The following is an 18,389-nucleotide window of genomic DNA, read 5'->3' as shown; positions in this document are numbered from 1 at the left end:
AGATTAATGAAACTACTCCATCTTTGAGTAAACTTCTGACCAAATTATGTCGAAGACTAATATGTCGATTCTTACCATTGTACGTCTTATTGTTAGCTCTCTTCAAAGTAGCTTCACCATCACAATAAATGGCAAGTGCAGGAATTGGCTTATTAACTAAAGGCAAGTCTGTCATTAAGTTTCTAAGTCATTGTGCCACTTTACATACTGCAGCAAGTGCAATGAACTTGGCCACCATAGTAGAGTGAGTAATGCAGGCTTGCTTTTTCGATCCCCACGAAATCGCACCACTTGCCATAGTTAAAATCCAACCAGTCGTAACCTTTTATTCTTCACTATCTACAGTCCAACTAGCATCGTTGTACCCTTTTATTACAGCAGGAAAATCATTAGATTTCAAGGCATAATTAACAATCCTTCTTAGATATTTCAAAACTCGAAATATTGCATCCCAATGTTCCTGACCAAGGTTACTAGTATATCTAATTAGTTTCCTTACAGCATATGCATGTTTGGACAAGTGCAATACATAGCATACATGATACTACCAATTATCTTAGCATAATTTAATTGGGAAATACACCTTCCGGTGATCTTAACTAACTTATTGTTAGGATCATACGGGGTAGAAACAGATTTGCAATCAAAATGATTATATTTCAATATAATGAGATTGAGTTAATGATATACCATTATCAGTTCTTATTAACTTAATTCCTAGAATTACATCTGCTATTCCCATATCCTTCATTTAGAAATTAGATGAGAAAAACAATTTTTTTTTTTTTTAATTATGCATTCTATATCAGTACCAAAAATAAGCATGTCGTCAACATACAAACAAATAATCACACCAGAACAATCATTAAATTTACTACATACACACTTATCTAATTCATTAATTTTATAAATATTAGACAACATTACTTTATCAAATTTATCATGCCATAATTTTGAGGCTTGTTTTAACCCATACAAAGATTTGACTAAGTTGCAAACCTTATGCTCTTGTCCTTTCATTATAAAGCCTTCAAACAGATCCATGTAAATTTCCTCGGTTAAGTTTATGAACAGATGATAAAGCTAACAAGAGTCTAATAGTAGTTCTTTTAGCTATTGGAGCATACGTATCAAAATAATCAATTCCTTCCTTTTGTCTAAAGCCTTTAGCCACTAATTTGGCCTTAAACTTATCAATAGAGCCATCGGCTCTTAACTTCTCTCTAAAAATCCATTTATAACCTATGGTTTTTGAACTAGGGGGTAAGTACTAAAGTCCAAGTATTATTTGATAAAATGGATTCCATTTCATCATCAATTGCTTCTGTCCAAAAGGATGCATCAATGATGACAAGGCATCATTAAAGAGGTGGGATCACCTTCAACATTAGAAACAGGATAATATTCTCTCTTTATTTCTTCTCTAGTACCTTCAATTAAATTTTACACATAAAAATCAGGACCAAAAGAATTCTTTTATCTTTTACTTCTCCTAGGTTCAATAGATTCTATTGAATCATCAACTAATTCTTTCGGTTCATCAATAAATTCAGTTTCAGATTCTTTATTTTTAAAAGTATTACTCATATCATTACCAATAATTTTATAATCTATATAAAGAATATTCTCAAAAAATTCAGCATCTCTAGATTCTACAATTACATTAGAATTTAAATCTAGAAATCTATATGCTTAACTAAGTTTTGCATAACCAATAAAAACACATTTAGTTGCTTTAGGTCCCAACTTAGGTCTTTTAATATCAGGAACTCTAACATAAGCAAGACACCCCCACATTTTAAAATATCCTAAATTCAATTTTTTGTTAAACCAAAGTTCAAGAGGAGTTTTGTTACTTTTCTTAAATGGAACTCTATTCAAAATATAACACGAAGTAAGCAAAGCTTCCCCCCATAAATTATAAGGTAAACCAGAATTTATAAATATAGCATTTAACCTTTCTTCTAGAGTTCTATTTTTCTTTTATGCTAAACCATTTTGTTAAGGAGTACAAGGGGTTGAAGTCTAGTGCACAATACCATGATTTTCACAAGATTCATTAAAAGGACCTGAAAGGTATTCTCCACCTCTATCACTCCTTATAATCTTAATAGATTTGTTTAATTGATTTTCAACTTCTGCTTTAAAAGTCTTAAATTTTTCAAAAGTCTCATCCTTAGTTCTTAACAAATAGGCATGTACATCTACAAAAATTATCAATAAAAGTTATGAAATATTTTTTTCCTCCTCGAGTAGTAACAGAACTTTTTAAGTCATATACATCAATGTGAATTAGTCCAAGAATTTATGTGTTTCTAACAACACTAGGAAATGGTTTTCCAACTATTTTGGCTTGAACACAAGTTTTACATTTTTCTAATCTATTCAAAAATCACATTTTGGGATAAGTCCTAAATTAATCATGCTTTTAATAAAATCAAAATTTAAATGTCCTAATCTACCATGCCAAATTAAATGAGTCAATCAGGTAAGCAGAAGAACTAGAATTCTTATTCATTTCATCGGAATACATTTAACTTAATCATCCCATTACAAGAATAGCCCTTTTCCCAATAACAACCCATTTTTCAACAATACTAACTTGTCAGATTCATAAACCATTCTAATTCCACTTTTATTCAAAATGTCACCCAAAACAAGATTTTTTCTCATATCAGGTACATGGTGAACTTTAATCAAAGTGATCACCTTTCCGAAAGTAAATTTTAGATCTATAGTTCCTATTCCAACAACCTTTGCTATGACTGAAGTGCCAAGTTGGATTGCCCCTTCGTTCATTGCTTCATAAGAAGTAAATACATTTCTATTGTTGGAAACATGAATAGTAGCACCGGTGTCCAACTGCCAGCATTCATCTTTCATCACTGAATTTACTTCAGTGATCATGGCTATGATCTTTTCCTCGGTTGCATTTACTTGAGATGGATGTTGTTGCTTTCAAAGGCGACAATCTCTTGCGAAATGCCCAGGTTTTCCATAGCTGTAACAAGTACCCTTCTTTTTGGTCTTGTGCTGGCTGTTTTTGGAATCAGATTTCTTCTTGAATTGGTTTTTCTTTTTATATGGTTTCAACCCTTAATTGATTTGGGTCCTCCAGAATTAACATCCCCAACCATTTATGCTTTAGGATCAATTTCTTTATCAACCTTTGAATCTCGAAGTCATGTTTCTTGTTCAATTCTAAGATGATGTTGAAGTTGAGCCAAAGATAATGGTTCAAAACCTGGTCGATGTTACATCTTCTATAATCATTCCAAGATGAAGGTAATTTAGCAATAATTGAATCTGCTTGAAATTCCTCTTGACGATTAATACCGGCAGATTTAACTTGACTAATGACAAGTTGTAATTCATAAACTTGAGGAAGAATAGGCTAATCGTTCTTCATCCTAAATTCCATAAAATTTTCAATTAAGAAAGTTTGATTATTAGATCTTCCACCCAATACTTTTTCATCTAAAACGTACCAGATTTCCTTAGCCAAAGGGATATTAATGTACATGTTGTACATGACATCGTTTAGTGCATTCAGAATGTGACCTTCGCATATAAATTCGTCACTTTTCCTCTTCTTACGTTTTTTGGCTATAACATTGTTTCTTCTAGATTTTGTGGAGATAATTCAGGCAAAACTTTGTCAAGAATGTATCCAACATTCAATGTTTTGAGAAAGAATAAACACATTCCCAAGATACAACGAAACCAGTCACTTTGTTATCTCCCATTGTTTTTGCACTAATAAAAAGAGATCCGAACACTAAGATATTATGCCCAAGACGAGGAGAGAGATTTTAAAATTGCAAGAAATCTATGATTTTCAATGTCCATAAAAAGGTTTTAAAATCTAAATTTAAAGAGTGATAGTGTCTCTTTAAATAGGCATCATGACTATTAAGGGTTCTTGTTAGATAATCACACTCTTTTGGAATAAACACCAACAGTTACGAAAACTTTGTTGACCTGCGATCAACTCTATTTGACTTATGGTAATACCTATTGGCAAGTCATTGCGTGGTCAAATCATGTTGGCCCACAATCTTGACCACGATCAAGTACTCTGAACCACCAATCATCTTGATCATCTATCCAACGGTCAATATCAAACCTTGATGGTACACTTAGCAAATAGGAAAGAGCTCCCCAATGCTTCTCACAACAATGAATAAGTGTGAAGTGCAAAGTGCGCCTCTGAAGCGCCCAATCGCCCTTTTGCATGTCGCGCGGGTGCGTGAACGCTACGACAAACCGCCACTACATACAACAAATTCTTTTTACTCAAATAACAAATATAATAAGTGAGGAGTCCTTTATAAGTTTGAGGTGAGTCTTACTCCTATCAATTGTGGGACTAAAAAATGTAGGTGTGAAGTTAATTTTTCAAAGAAATTTGGAATCCCTCCAAAACATTTGAAATTTATAAAAATACAAAAGTAGTTTAATGGTACAACTACTTTTAAACAAACCTTCTTTTTTTAATTTCAAACTTTTAGAAACTATAAAAAAAAATCATATGCAAATAAATTACTTTTAGGTAAATAAATCAAAATTAGATAGAAAATTTCTAACAAGGTTTACCCACAATACTAATTTTTTCAAAGAAATACGAAATCCCTCCAAAACATTTGAAATTTATAAAAGAACAAAAGTAATTTAATGGTACAACTACTTCTAAACAAATCTTTTTTTTTAATTTCAAACTTTTAGAAACTTCAAAAAAAATATTATATACAAATAAATTACTTTTAGGTCAATAAATCAAAATTAGATAGAAAATTTCTAACAAGGTTTACCCCCTTACAAAATGCAAGATTGGGTTTGCCCTTGACTGCAAATCGAGATTGCTTTTTCTTGATGATTTAATAGAGAAATTTTGATCTCTTGCATTTTGAAAGTGGGAAAACCTAATATCACCAATTTTACAAGGAGGTGTTTCTAAAATAACAAAAATTTAAAGGGAAAAAAGAACTAATAAAGATTCACCATCCAAAAATTATTTCTTTGCATTTAATAATGTCGAAACTATGATATCCCAAAAGCATAAACATATTAAACTAATGCATCTTAGATTTCAGTTATGATTGAATGTTTGCTAGGAGATTGAGAGGGAAAAAAAAAGAACATCTAATAATGACTGGATGCTACATGTTCAACTTGGGAAATTTTGGCTGTCCGCACTATCTTAGCATCCTTACGATTGGGATTACTTAACAAAATGTATTTTCATGTATGGATAGATATAAAGGACTTGATTGTTAAACACTAGGGATAATTACAATGCTTAGCTTATTTTATTTTTATTTTTGATTAGTGGAGGTTTTTTGAATAATAAGTATTTTAATAAAATGGAATATAAAATTTATTAAAAAGATAAATGGGAAGGCATAATAACTATAGTACTTTTGTATACAACATCATTTTTCCAAGGGAATTATAGAAAATTAAAAAAAAAAAAATTGTATTCAAATAAATTTATTTTTATGATATCATGTAAATATCTCAGCAAGAGCTTCCTATATCACTAACCAATTTACATAATGAAAGTAATTTACAATTTGAGAAATCTGAACAAAATCAAGATTACCAAAAGTACAATTCAAAACAGTGAAGAAGGGGGAGACTCATGGGCATATATGTTTGGTTGCAACAAAGTAGCTTTTCAATATCATTAACTAAGGCAACTTAAAGGACAGTTATAAAGGTATCCTTAAATTACAAAACAGGCCAATATAATGGTAATATCACGAGTTTATAGTATATATGGAACTTTTTGGAAAAATGGCCAAAACAATAAATATCACAAAAAGTTTGTTTTTACTATATATCGTTGAGATTTGAAAATGCAACTCCCCATATTCAGAAATAACACTCTATGGGGGAATCTACTTGACTTTATAGAAACTTTCAATTATGTGCAAAATGATTTATAAATAGTAATTTTACACAGCAAGACTTCTTTAAAGAATTGCATTTGACATAACCAGTAGTAAACAAGGAGAGATGCATTTGATGCAGCTAAAGATCAACCACCCACTCGGATGAATGATCGGACTACCAAAGTCAATTAATCAAGCCACTCGAAAAAGGCCCATCACCCAATTTGAAGCAATTTGATCCTGATCCAGGAAACCATCAAGTCTACAGCCCAAGGACCTTAATTATTAACCTACCTTAATGCACATGTGGCATCACACATGGCAGCCAAGGAGCAGATAGGACGATTTTTTTCCTTTATTAGTTCAGGTTCGATAAACCAAAATCAAGGAAGTTCACAAGGGGCAACCTCCAATGCATGCATATGGAGAAAAGTATCATTGAAACTAGGTCCAAAAGTACGGGGAAAGTAAAATTGGTTAGATTTTTGGGTGTTTTAGAAAAAGTAGTTAATTTCATGAAACTTGAAAGAAAGAAAATGAGAAAAGAAAAAAGAGCAATTAGTACAGGTATGTGGGGTTGGGAAAACTAATGGGTTTTGTTGTTGTAAAAGAAGGGTATCAAAACATCAAAATATAGGCCTTTTGGGAAACGTCCCAAATCACATGTCTATCTTTTCTTTCTTGAGTTATACTCATAACTGGCTCTGCAGATTCATTGTAAGGTCTTACAGACTGATAGATAGATAGATAGATAGATGAATATAGATGTGTAAGAACCCTTTCCCTAGTGTAGCTGAAATTTTCTAAATGTGTGTGATTTTAAATTCAATTGCAGTTGATCTAATGAAACCTTGATCTCTCAGTGATCCAATCTTTTATAAGCAAGAAATGAATGCATCAGTGTTGAGGTGGGACTTCCTTCTCACCTCTCATGTGCCAAGTTTCAGCATAATAACTCTTTGACATGGGACTAAATGACGCATGTTTCTTGCACTTCTTTTCTATTTAGACAAAAATAGAAACTTGAAAACAAATTAGAAACAAACAAAGAATAGTACTCCTAAAGTAACTATGAAATAGAAATCCTACTAGAACTAGAAAATAGAAACGAATCCAACTAGAATTAGGAAACTACTTAAGAATCTCTAACTAGAATTTTAGATGTCCTACATCATCTATAGCCACGTACCCGGACAAATGGAATCCCCTGAACAGTGAAAAAAGCAATGCTGGATGCGAATCTTTGCACTACTTAAAAATGAGAACGAAGGAAACCCTTGTGATGTTTACTACAAAAGAAAATCACTATTGTAACCCTTGCGATGCTTATAAAATCAGTGAAAAAGAACTCATTTGCAAAGGACACAAGAGTGAGGAAAATGCCCAAAGAAAACTTTTTTTTGATGATTAACCAGTGTGGGGTTAAAACACAACCCAACACAATGATCCAAAAAATCTCTTTCACCAACTCACTCTTGAACACAAAGAATAATTCCAAGACCTCCCAAAAGCCTTCATATCTCCTATTTACATAGTGTTCAATATCTCTACTTAACATTGAGTAATTTTTGCAATATTCATTGCCTAATTGCTAGTACCTTCAATTTTCAAACTTGTGGAATATCCTACTTGAATCAAATCTGCTACATTTCGAGGATGAGGGGTATGAAAGTAGGGCTGCAACTTGGGCGGGCTAACCGATTGATGGGCGAGCCTGGGTTGGATTATATGGAAAATGAGTTGAGCCTGGGCTAGGAAATCTCAACTAGAATTCAATTCAAGTTGAGCTTGGGTTGAAGCTCCAAGTAACCCAACTCAACCCAAACCCGATGCTATATATTTAAGTATAAATATTTTTATTTTTATTTTTTTTAAATATTAGTATTCTCTTCTTAAATATATTTGTAAAATTAAGGAAAACAATTATAATATAAAAATTAATGGATTTGGAGGTTGTGTGCAAATTTATTTACTAGTGATTTTGTTTTTTTATTTTGTATTTATTTTTTAAGATGTAAAATAAAATTTATGCGTTGATCAAAATAAAATAAGGCTTGCTCAATGAGCTCAACCCACCCAAAATTACCTAATGTGGGCTAACCCGAGCTCAACCCGATTTTTGAAGCTCAATCTCGAGTTGAGCTTGGGTTAATGATCTCTAATACGATGGTCGGGTTGAGGGTTCTACAACTTGGGTTGACCCTCCAACCCGCCCAGGTTGCAGCCTTATATGAAAGTATCTTTAAGTTTGTAAATATATATTGGGGTACTACTAATTACCTTTGCTTACCAGGAAGGTGTTGCAAAAATACCATAACAGTACAAAAAGGTTTCCGTTTACCACCCTACACTTATTTTTTGGAAACTACCAAACTACAACAAGATTGTCATCTAGAAATCCTCTTGATCCCCAATAACTTTCATTACATGGTTGTTGATGCATACAACAATGGTGTGTCATGTCTCCATACACCTAAATGAATTGAAATTGGCTGGAGATGTTCCTGCATCACATGGCCTTAATCTTGTGAAAGAGGGATATAGATTATTTTAGTTACCTTAATGATGCAGTCAGATTTCCTCAACCCCCTAAGATTACCAATCAGATAAGAAAGTGAGGTTTCAGACTACTTAACTAGTTCAAAGTACAGGCCAAAGCATCAAAAGAGCTTGAATCAGTGATCCAAACATCAATGCATCTTCAATAGTCACTCCATCAAACAGCAACGTATCAAAAGAGCTCGAATAAGTGATCCAACCATCAATATATCTCTAATAGTCACTCCATTAAACACAATCTACAAGATCCCAGAACCACTCATTGATGAAGATCCTTTAACTAAGTCATCAAGAAATTCCACACCATCATCAATGATCAAGACGTTAGCAACCTATGAGATCCAATAACATGTGACTTCTTTTAGGAATATTATGAAGAGACAATAAGTTCGCCTGACCCTAAAGTGGAGAACCTCCATTTTTTCTGGGAAATCTATCAAAGGAAAACCATAGGTGCTTTGCATCTTCTTATTTCTCAAGAGGAAGCTAAGAGAATCACCATGAGTTTTCGTCTGTAGATCTCCTCGTACCTCTTCTTTGAGTTTCTTTTCCCTCTCCTCTAATCTTTTTCTTCATGGCTGAATCTTCTTGGGGAGGGGGGCGGGGCTAGTCTCTCCTGGAAAAATAACTTCAAGAAGGGCAATGGTGAATCTCCTAGTGTCCTGACAGAGTTCCCTACACTTAGAGGGAAAACATCCATTCAAAAACCTGAGCCTCAGATCAAAGAAGAAGCGTCCAAGTGGGACAACACATTAGTGGGGTATGTCCTAGGGAAGGGGCCCTATTTTCCAGCTATTAAAGCAGCTATAGATCAGCTCTGGAAAATCAAAGTAGTTTGGAAGTTTTATCTCTCAACAATGGTTTCTTCCTCTTCAAGTTTAATGTCAAAAAAGATGGCACCATGGTTCTGAACTCTACAGTTTGGTTCATTGGTGGAAGACCCCTCATCTTGCTGTTTGGGTAAGGCTTCCAAGCCCTTCCTCTCCACTTCTAATCCACAGAATGCCTAGGTATGATAGGAAACACTATAGGCTCCCTTCTACACTTGGACGATCCTGATGCAAAAGAAATCAAGACTGGCCTATGCAAGGTTGTGCATTGAGATAGACATTAATTGTCAATTTCGAGAAGTCATTGATCTAATTCAAGATGATGGTTTGATCCATCTTCAACAGATACAGTATGAGTGAAGACCAACAGCGTGCAAGGAATGTAAATCATTCGATCATAGGGACATTCAATGTCCAAAAGTCTCTCAGCCAAAGCAAACCTTAAAAAAGGTATGGAAATAAAAGATTACAACAGACAAGGCTCTAGTAGAACAAATCTAAGAGACTCTTGGCCATGGTGCCATCAGTGTCTCGCCGGTGGAGGGTGGTGATCCAGCTATGGAAAGTCTCAATGCGCAGGCATCAATCATGGAAAGTAATCCTCTTTGGTAGCAACTGCAAATATTCCAATCCAAGCTTCTCCAATTTTGGCAATGTTGGACGTGAATGGAAAGGAGATTAGAGAATGGACTCCAGTCACCAAAAAAGGAACAAACTCATTAGCTCATTAGAGAATGAAACAGATAAAGGAAAGTAAATCGCAGTATAAGGAGAGGATCTTTTTAAAAATTTGCAAATTGATGTTAGAATGAAGCCAATGACAATCTCCAATACATTCTTGGCGTTGGATTTTAATTTGGAAGAAGATCCTACAGTTTGAGATAAGGTACACAAGGAAAATTTCAAATCCTCAATGATATTGAAGATGACTCAACATCTGAATCCTTCAGCCTTGCCTAATCTTCTAAAATAGGATCTAGGAAATTGAAAGAAGTCAATTCAAACAAAAGTAAGGGAAACAAGTCCAAGAAAAAAAAAATGGTAACTACGAGGGACCTCAAACTCACTCAACACATGCTAAAACAGTCCAAGAGAAGGACGAACCTCATCTCAATAATCCTGATGGTATTTTCTTCAGGAAATATTAGGGGATTCAATCATGCAAACAAAAGAATTGCAGTAAGAGACCTTATTGCTCAGCATAAAATTAATATCCTTGTTCTTTTAGAGACTAAAGTGGAACTTCAAAATGTGAGAAAATTCAGAAGAGTAAAAAAGCATTGGCCTTCCATAGACAATTACGAACCTCATGAGTCAGAATTGATAAGTTTGGGGGTCCATCTCAAACCCAATTGGCAGTGAGTGGAGAGGCCCAACAGCTTATAAGGAAAGAGACAAGGCAATGAGTGACCGATGTGAGACTAAACTCAATACACCCCCACACATGTGGGCCGGACCAGGCCAAAGCACATGGAGATATGGACTGGGTGACGTAGGGGAAATAAAGGCCTGCTCTGATACCATGATAATTTTGAGGGTCCAACTCAAAACCAATTAGCTATGAGTGGTGAGGCCCAAGAGCTTATAAGGAGAAAGACAAGGCAATGCATGTCTGATGTGGGACTAAACTCAACAAGAATGAATATGGTTGGCTGGAATCCCATCAAATACAAGGTTGATAAGGTTTTCTGCTCAGACCAGTTAATCCATTGCAATGACCAACAACTTCTTGATGGAGTAAAATTTCTTTTCACAATGGTTTATGCAGTAAATGGGGTGGTCAGAAGACATCTTTGGCGAGACCTCAATTACCTAAGCTCGAATTACCCATTGCTAATCATGGGCGACTTCAACACTGTTAAATTCCTCAAAGAAAAAGTAGGTAGACAACCTACATCTAGAAGATCCATGGAAGCTGTCAATGTATGCATCAAGAGCTGCGGTTTGCTTGACATGAAGATGACAGATCCCTTCTAGCCTTGGAGCAACAGATCTGAGGATGACTGAAGAATCATGAGAAGACTCGATAGAGCCTTAATCAACACAGGCTGGTTATCTAATACCCCCCATGCTTCTTGTGTTATCCGCCTCTGCTCCCAGGTGTCATGTGCTCATGTATCGTGCCCCAACTTGGCCCATGAACGTATAGGTAACGGGTTCGAGTCTCCTTGATGAAATTTTTCACCCTTATGGGTGAGGGGGAGTGTTGAGTGTTGTATTATCACCCTCCACTCCCGGGTGTCACATGCTCACATATCATGCCCCAGTTCAACCTGTGACCCTCTAATATTCATAGTTGCGCCTTCCCCATCAGATCGTTCTTTTGAGGTAAATGGTTTGTCAACAATGCTATCCTTCATAATATGCCTCCGAGAATTTCAGATCATTCCCCTTTGATGATCCAAGACTCTGGTATCACCCTGGATGGTCCTAAGTCATTCAAATTCTTCACCATGTGGTTGGATTGTCCAGGTTTTCATGGCATTGTAGAGCAAGCTAGGGCTATTCCAAATCTTCCTTTGGTAGAATCAATTAAAGGAAAGAGATGTCTCAATCGAATCCCATGGACATTCAAACCCTCCCTCTTGACTCTTAACTGGCTGTTATGGAGAGGAAAGCCTTATTGGATTTTAATAAAGAATTGGAATTAGAATAGAAATTTTCCAAGCAAAAATCCCGTATTCAATGCCTCAAAGAAGGGGATAGGAATACTCAATTTGTTTATTCCACAATGGCCTCAAACATAGCAAGGATTGGAATAAGAGAACTATTGGATTCTCATGGTAATGAGTTAAGAGATGAAGACACCATGGGAAGACTCTCATCAACCCAAATTCATATGCTCGGTCAGCCTGTCTCCAAAGAGGAAATCAAAACAGTCATCTTTGCCTCCCTCAAAAACCACAAGTCTGGACAGCTTCGGAGTGGAGTTCTTCATTGCCTTCTAGGAAATTATTGAGGAAGATATCGAAAATGCAATCATGAATTTCTTTTCCCATGGGAAGTTCCTTATAGAGGTAAATGCAACTTTAATTTGATTAGTTCCCAAAGTTCCTAATGCCACTAGATTGGACCTATTCAGACCCATTTCGTTGTGCAACTTTCTCTACAAGGTCATAATAAAATCCTAGCTAATAGAAATTCCCGTTGTATTCCTTCTATTAGTAGCCCTTCTCACTCAGCTTTTATCAAGTTGTAGTGAGATGTATTGAAAAACAAAATGTAGTTACGTACTGCAAAACAAAATGATGCATATTGATGCTATTCCATCATACCTAAGCTTAGCTGCACTTTGAACAAAGAATGATTGTTTCATTGCGGTATCTCAAAATACTGATATGTTTTGAACATAAAATGCTGAAATGGAACCATATTTGAACCATGACATGACAGAACCCAAAAATAAAAACTCAATGAAAACGAAGAGAAGAAAATAATCTGGAGTGGTGTTTGACTATGAATTTGGAAAGAATCAAATGGAGACGTCGAAATTGGGTAAAAATAAAAGTTGTTGTTTTAAATTCTACATGAGTTTCTTTGCAAAACCTTCTGCAATGTTAGTTAAGTGAAGCAAACTAACCTGAGCAAAAAGCTAGCCAAGTTTTTTGAGAAATGCTACTTTAAATTTCACATACCTTAAAAATGAAAGGTATTGTTTTAAATTCCACAGGAGTTTCTTTGCAAAACCTTCTGCAATGTTAGTTAAGTGAAGCAAACTAATCTGAGTAAAAAGCTAGCCAAGTTTCTTGAGAAATGCTACTTTAAATTTCACATACCTAAGATCTCTTCAATTGCAATTCCAAGAGTAGTTGAGTCAAGTTCATCTTCTGTTATAACCTTTGAACCTGCTAAATCTGCCATAATAGAAGCATTTTTCATTTGATGTCCTTCGGCAACATTTGGTGATGGTATCTACAATGTTGAAGAAATAACTGATCAGTCCATTGAGCATTTGAATGAAACCAATTGCGGTTTATTGAAAATAATTAGAAGTCAAACACGCAATTTAACATTCAGCATGCAGTGGTGATTTGTTCCAACCAAAAAACACAAAAAAAAAAAAAAGTAAAGACATTAGTACAATTGCACTAGATGTGATCATGAATCTAGACGTTAGTACAATTGCACCAATTGGTACTTATCAGAGCAATCTGGTCATTTTCTCATAAGTCGGGATAGTTCCCAAACACAAAACTATCTTAAGAGTATTTCTGACAACACTTCTCATAACTGGTTCCCAAATGCATATCCTAAACCACAATACTTCTTCAGCTCTTTAAAACAGTATTTCAGACAGTACTTTATTTTGCAGTACTTTGGCTCCAATATCCATACGGCCCCACATTTAAAATCTAGGAGTCCAAATATTGTCACATGCCAATACTTGTGCAAATGGAATTACAATGTGAAAGATAACTAAAAGTTAAAACTTACTACATATCTACACTGTTGTGTTTCATATTGGAAGTATGGACAAAAATGCTAATAAAAAGTTTAATCTGAAAGTCACATTTCCAAAATAAGAAAGATCTATTGTTTTTTATCGGGAAAAAACATGTGATTATACAGGAGGGAAAAGGGCCACACTACAAGCAAATAAAGAAGGAAAAGCGAGTGATTTTCAAAGAAAGAAGAGGAAGAACAAAACTATAATTTCACACGTGTGGGAGTATGTAGAAGCTGTAAGCCAGATATGTTATACTAGATGTTTAATGAAATAGTTTGATTAAAAATTAGAATAATAGGAAATAATATTGAATATATAAATCTAGATTATTTTTCATGTGAATTTAAATTTACATGCATACATACATTACATGATTATTGATATGTGTAGGATTCAAAGTCACCTGCTTAGATACTTTTCATCATCTACATTGTGCTTTAACCTTTTTTGCAAGTATAAGTTCAGTAACAAAAATACAAAATACAAGCAAACCAAGGAGGTCAACACATACGAAGAAGAAGCAAAGCAAATCAGCATAAAAGGCTAGTCGTTGACAATGGGATCCCATCTAAAAACAAGAACCTCATATAAAACCCCTACAATCCCCATTAGGTTGGACGTGGAAAAAAAAAAGTTGACATTAAGGATAATCACATGGATATCCACCCCTTTGCCTTGGAAAACAGTCACATTCCTCTCATTCTATAGACCCCACATGACTGCAAAAACTAACAAAATTCGAGATCAGCCAATTCTAATATATAAAGCATTTGAATGCCAACTTCGTAAGACTCTAAGACCAACCTGGTAAGATCCCAAATTCCTTAAAAATGAAAACCCAAACCATTCTAGTCAGATTGCAGTGGAGCAAAAGATGTTTACAGATTCTCCATTAGCCATACACAAAGCAAAACAGCAATAATTCCCTTAGAGGTGGGAAATTGTATCTAGAAACAGAATCAAAGGCAAAACACAACTGCAAATTGATGATTGCCAAAGCCAATAGCCATTTACCATCATCCAAGACAAGATATGAGACTCTTTGATATGAAACAAATAATTGGCGCATAGGTCGATTTCTCAATGGTTCAAGTTTGTTATAAAGTAAAGATCACATGAGATATCCTAACCTGTGCAAACCATAAAATCTTACACGGGCTGTTTTTTCTTTTCCCATAGTGTAGAGATGAGAGTGTGACATGGAACTCAATCTTTTGGGAGAAATCCCACTCTATCCCCTTGCCCACATAAAATAGTTGCTCCTCCTCAAGTTAAACCATTTTTGTTTCAAACTAATCATCACCAATTGCACTACCTTCTGAAACCCTGCCTTTAGATTAGATCTCTTTCTTTTTTTTTCCTCCTCTAAACAGGACATCTCAACCTCCAACTTTTTATAAACATGTTTTTATGTAATCTCCAAATAGTTGACTGGTAGTATAGTGGGTTTGTACTACACTTTCATGCATATCTTTTTCTTTTGATTGGTCCATGCATGTCTTGTTTAAAAATATTAACGCATGTTTCCTAATGTTTCAATAGTGTTTCCAATGTTCTTTAAATCTGTACATGTTCAAATATGTTTCCAATATTTCCACAATGCATCTGATATCTTTATTTTCCTTTTTATAAGTAAGTGAACTCAAGAAGATTATGAATATTAATGCACCTACACTCAGAGTCACACAGACCCATGACACTAGCAACAAGTTTCAAGCAAAGATACAACACGTCCTTGGACAATGTTCATACAGGTAAGTAGACCATATGAAGAAGCTGTCAAAACTTGAAATTAGGCAAGTAGTCCACAAATATTTTAATCAACAAAACTGGGCATCATAATGACAAAGTTAGTTCTATTGTCAATAACCAAATCGTCAACCATAGCCACCACAAGGTTGGGAGGCAGAAACTTTTGCTTAATACATAGGAACAAGGGATTATTTTACCTTTGGGTATTGGAAAGGATCACTTTTCCTACACTCTATCATTGCAAAGTTGCACTTCTATCCATTTAGTTCTTTAGTAGGATTTATATTTCTAGTTCTAATAGGATTTCTTGTTCATCATTATGTTAGGAGTACAATTCCTTGTTAGTTTCTAATTTATTTTAAATTTATTTTTATTATTTAGACTGTAATTAGAAGTGTTTAGAATTATCCAAATTGAGTTACAATAGGATCAGAAAGTCGCTATTATGTTATAGATAGGTTAGGAATGTTAATTTTTAGTATTTTAAAAGGATTCTAAGTTATTATGATGGAGTTACCTATATAAGGAGTTCCAAATCAGAAAATTAATCATTATCAAATACAATTCTTTGCTTAGAACAAATATAACTTCTAATTTTCTAGAGTTTTGAATCCATCGTTCACCCTTTTGAACCTATTAGTTCAGCTTGAGTCCATCTTATGCTTCCGCTACACCAAATAGTATCAGAGCCTCGATTGAGAGCCTACGATGGTTGAGGGAAGTAGTTATGTGACCAATGATCAACTTGATCAATGTTTGAAGGAATTCCAGGCAGATTTGACAGAAGAGCTTCTCACAGCCATGAAAGCGATGATCTCCAATACTTTTGACAAGCTTAATGGTAAGAAGAAGGAAGGAGAAGATCAATCTAGGCAGTCAGAGAGTTCTCCACCAGTTTTCAGCCATGAGATAACCCCCAACCAACACCCCCTTGCTGCCCATACCAAGCCTACAACACCTTCCCATCATAACCCTTCCAATAATCAACTCCCCTACCTCAACCTTCTAGCCATACCGCATAGTTCCTAGACCCTCAAAATCAAAACCCTCACACTCCAGCAGCCACATATCAGCCCCCACAACATCTCCTAACCCAACCGTCCATATAACCCTCAGTATCTTTCCCAAACCCAGCCATCCCCTTACGCTAATTATCTTGATAAATTGGATCCATAATATATTCCTTCACCCATGCAAATCAATCAAATAGAATATCAGTTTAAGACTGACATCCCACAATTCGGCCTTCTTCACATCGAGGATTTCCTTAATTGGTTGTTTACTGTGAAACGTTTCTTCGAGTATAATTATAAGCATTTCAAATCATAGGAAGAAGATTTGGTAATTTTCTACTTTAACAAGGATTGTTTTCCAACGAGCACCTACAACAAGACTAAGTTCAAGAAGAAATAGGTCCACTCCGCATCCTCACAAAAATCATTGATAATGTTTACGTTGTGGACTTACCAGAAGGGATACACATTTGTCCTTATAATCCCGATGATGGGGTTTCTTTATTTGTCCCAATTCGAGGACAATTTCTTTCAAAAAAGAGGGGCCTGATGTAGGACATCTATGAACGCAATATAAAGAAGAAAAAGTCTTTTGATTGTTATTTCAAAGTGAACGATTTACAATATTATTTATAGACAAATCAGCAAACAAATCAGCAAACAGAAAAACAAACTTATCCTAAAAAATAGGGACCAAATCTTATCAAACTAGGATTTAAAATAATTCAAACTTTGAAGAGATAAGATTCCAAAATATACAGAAACAAACAGCTTTGAATTCAAATAACAGTTATTATTCCTAAAACATCGAAATGTCCAACACTCCCCCTCAAGCTGGTGCAAAAATATCAATCATGCCTAGCTTGTCGACAAAATCTTCAAACGTTTGTCTATGTAGCCCCTTTGTTAGAATATATGCAACTTGCTAGTCTATTGGAATACAGATCACACACACACTTTTGACATCAATTTTTTCTTTGATAAAGTGTCGGTCAACTTCGACATGTTTGGTCTTGTCGTGGTGAATAAGATTATGAGCAATGCTAATCATTGACCGGTTATCACAAAACAGCTTCATAGGATCATTACTAGGAATTCTTAGTTCATTCAGTAACCTTCTCAACCATATTAATTCACATGTCCCCTGGGCCAGTGCTCTAAACTTTGCTTCAACACTACTACAAGCAACCACTTACTGCTTCTTGCTTCGCCATGTAACCAAGTTTCCCCATACCATGGTACAATATCCGGAAATAGAGCTCCTATCATCAATCGAGCCATCCCAATCAGCATCCATATAGGCTTCAATGGATCTCTCTAGACTCTTTCCAAAGAATAGACCTTTCCCAGGTGTTCTCTTAAGGTACGTTAGGATACGGTACACAGCTTGCAAGTGATCTTCATTTGGTGAATGCATGAACTAACTCACTAAACTAATTACGAAGGCAATATCCAGTCGTGTGTGTCACAGGTAAATCAACTTCCCTACCAAACGCTGGTATTGTCCTCTATCAACTGATCTTCCTCCACTATCAAGACCGAGTTTTTTATTGGCATCAATAGGAGTTTCTGCTGGTTTGCACCCCAGCATATCGATTTCTTTTAAAAGGTTTAGGACATATTTCCTTTGAGATATAGAAATCCCTTTTTTGGTTCAGGCAACCTCCATTCCGATAAAATATTTGAGCCATCCCAAATCCTTCACCTCAAACTCATTAGCCAACATCTTCTTAAGTCTTCCTACTTCTTCATTATCATCTCCAGTTACTATAATGTCGTCTACATAAACAATAAGAATAGTTATCTTCCCATCACTATTGTGCTTAAAGAACAAGGTGTGGTCAGCTTGTCCTTGGTTGTATCTGCATCTTCTAACAACTCGCATGAACTTTTC

The 18,389-nt window shown here is 35.0% G+C and overlaps 1 protein-coding gene across 4 annotated transcripts in view; it reads right to left on the bottom strand.

Moving 5' to 3' along the window:
* The window catches only part of LOC147381708 (uncharacterized), a 37,970-nt gene that overhangs the window by 1,956 nt on the left and 17,625 nt on the right, over positions 1-18,389 (bottom strand). For 2 of the 4 annotated variants that reach the window (XM_086430056.1, XM_086430060.1), the window contains exon 4: positions 13,060-13,195. In XM_086430056.1, coding sequence (XP_086286182.1) covers positions 13,060-13,195 — 136 coding nt within the window. Of the gene's footprint in view, positions 1-4,014; positions 4,273-12,918; positions 12,974-13,059; positions 13,196-18,389 lie in introns of all 4 variants that reach the window. The other 2 variants (XR_015174412.1, XM_086430058.1) reach the window with 2 other exon arrangements.

Source organism: Akebia trifoliata, unplaced genomic scaffold (genome assembly GCF_017979445.1).
Source record: "Akebia trifoliata isolate Shusen 1 unplaced genomic scaffold, ASM1797944v1 Contig00290, whole genome shotgun sequence".
In the NCBI taxonomy this organism is placed as follows: domain Eukaryota; kingdom Viridiplantae; phylum Streptophyta; class Magnoliopsida; order Ranunculales; family Lardizabalaceae; genus Akebia; species Akebia trifoliata.
Note: the sequence above shows the minus strand (reverse complement) of the source record. Positions and strands in the feature narration are given on the sequence as shown.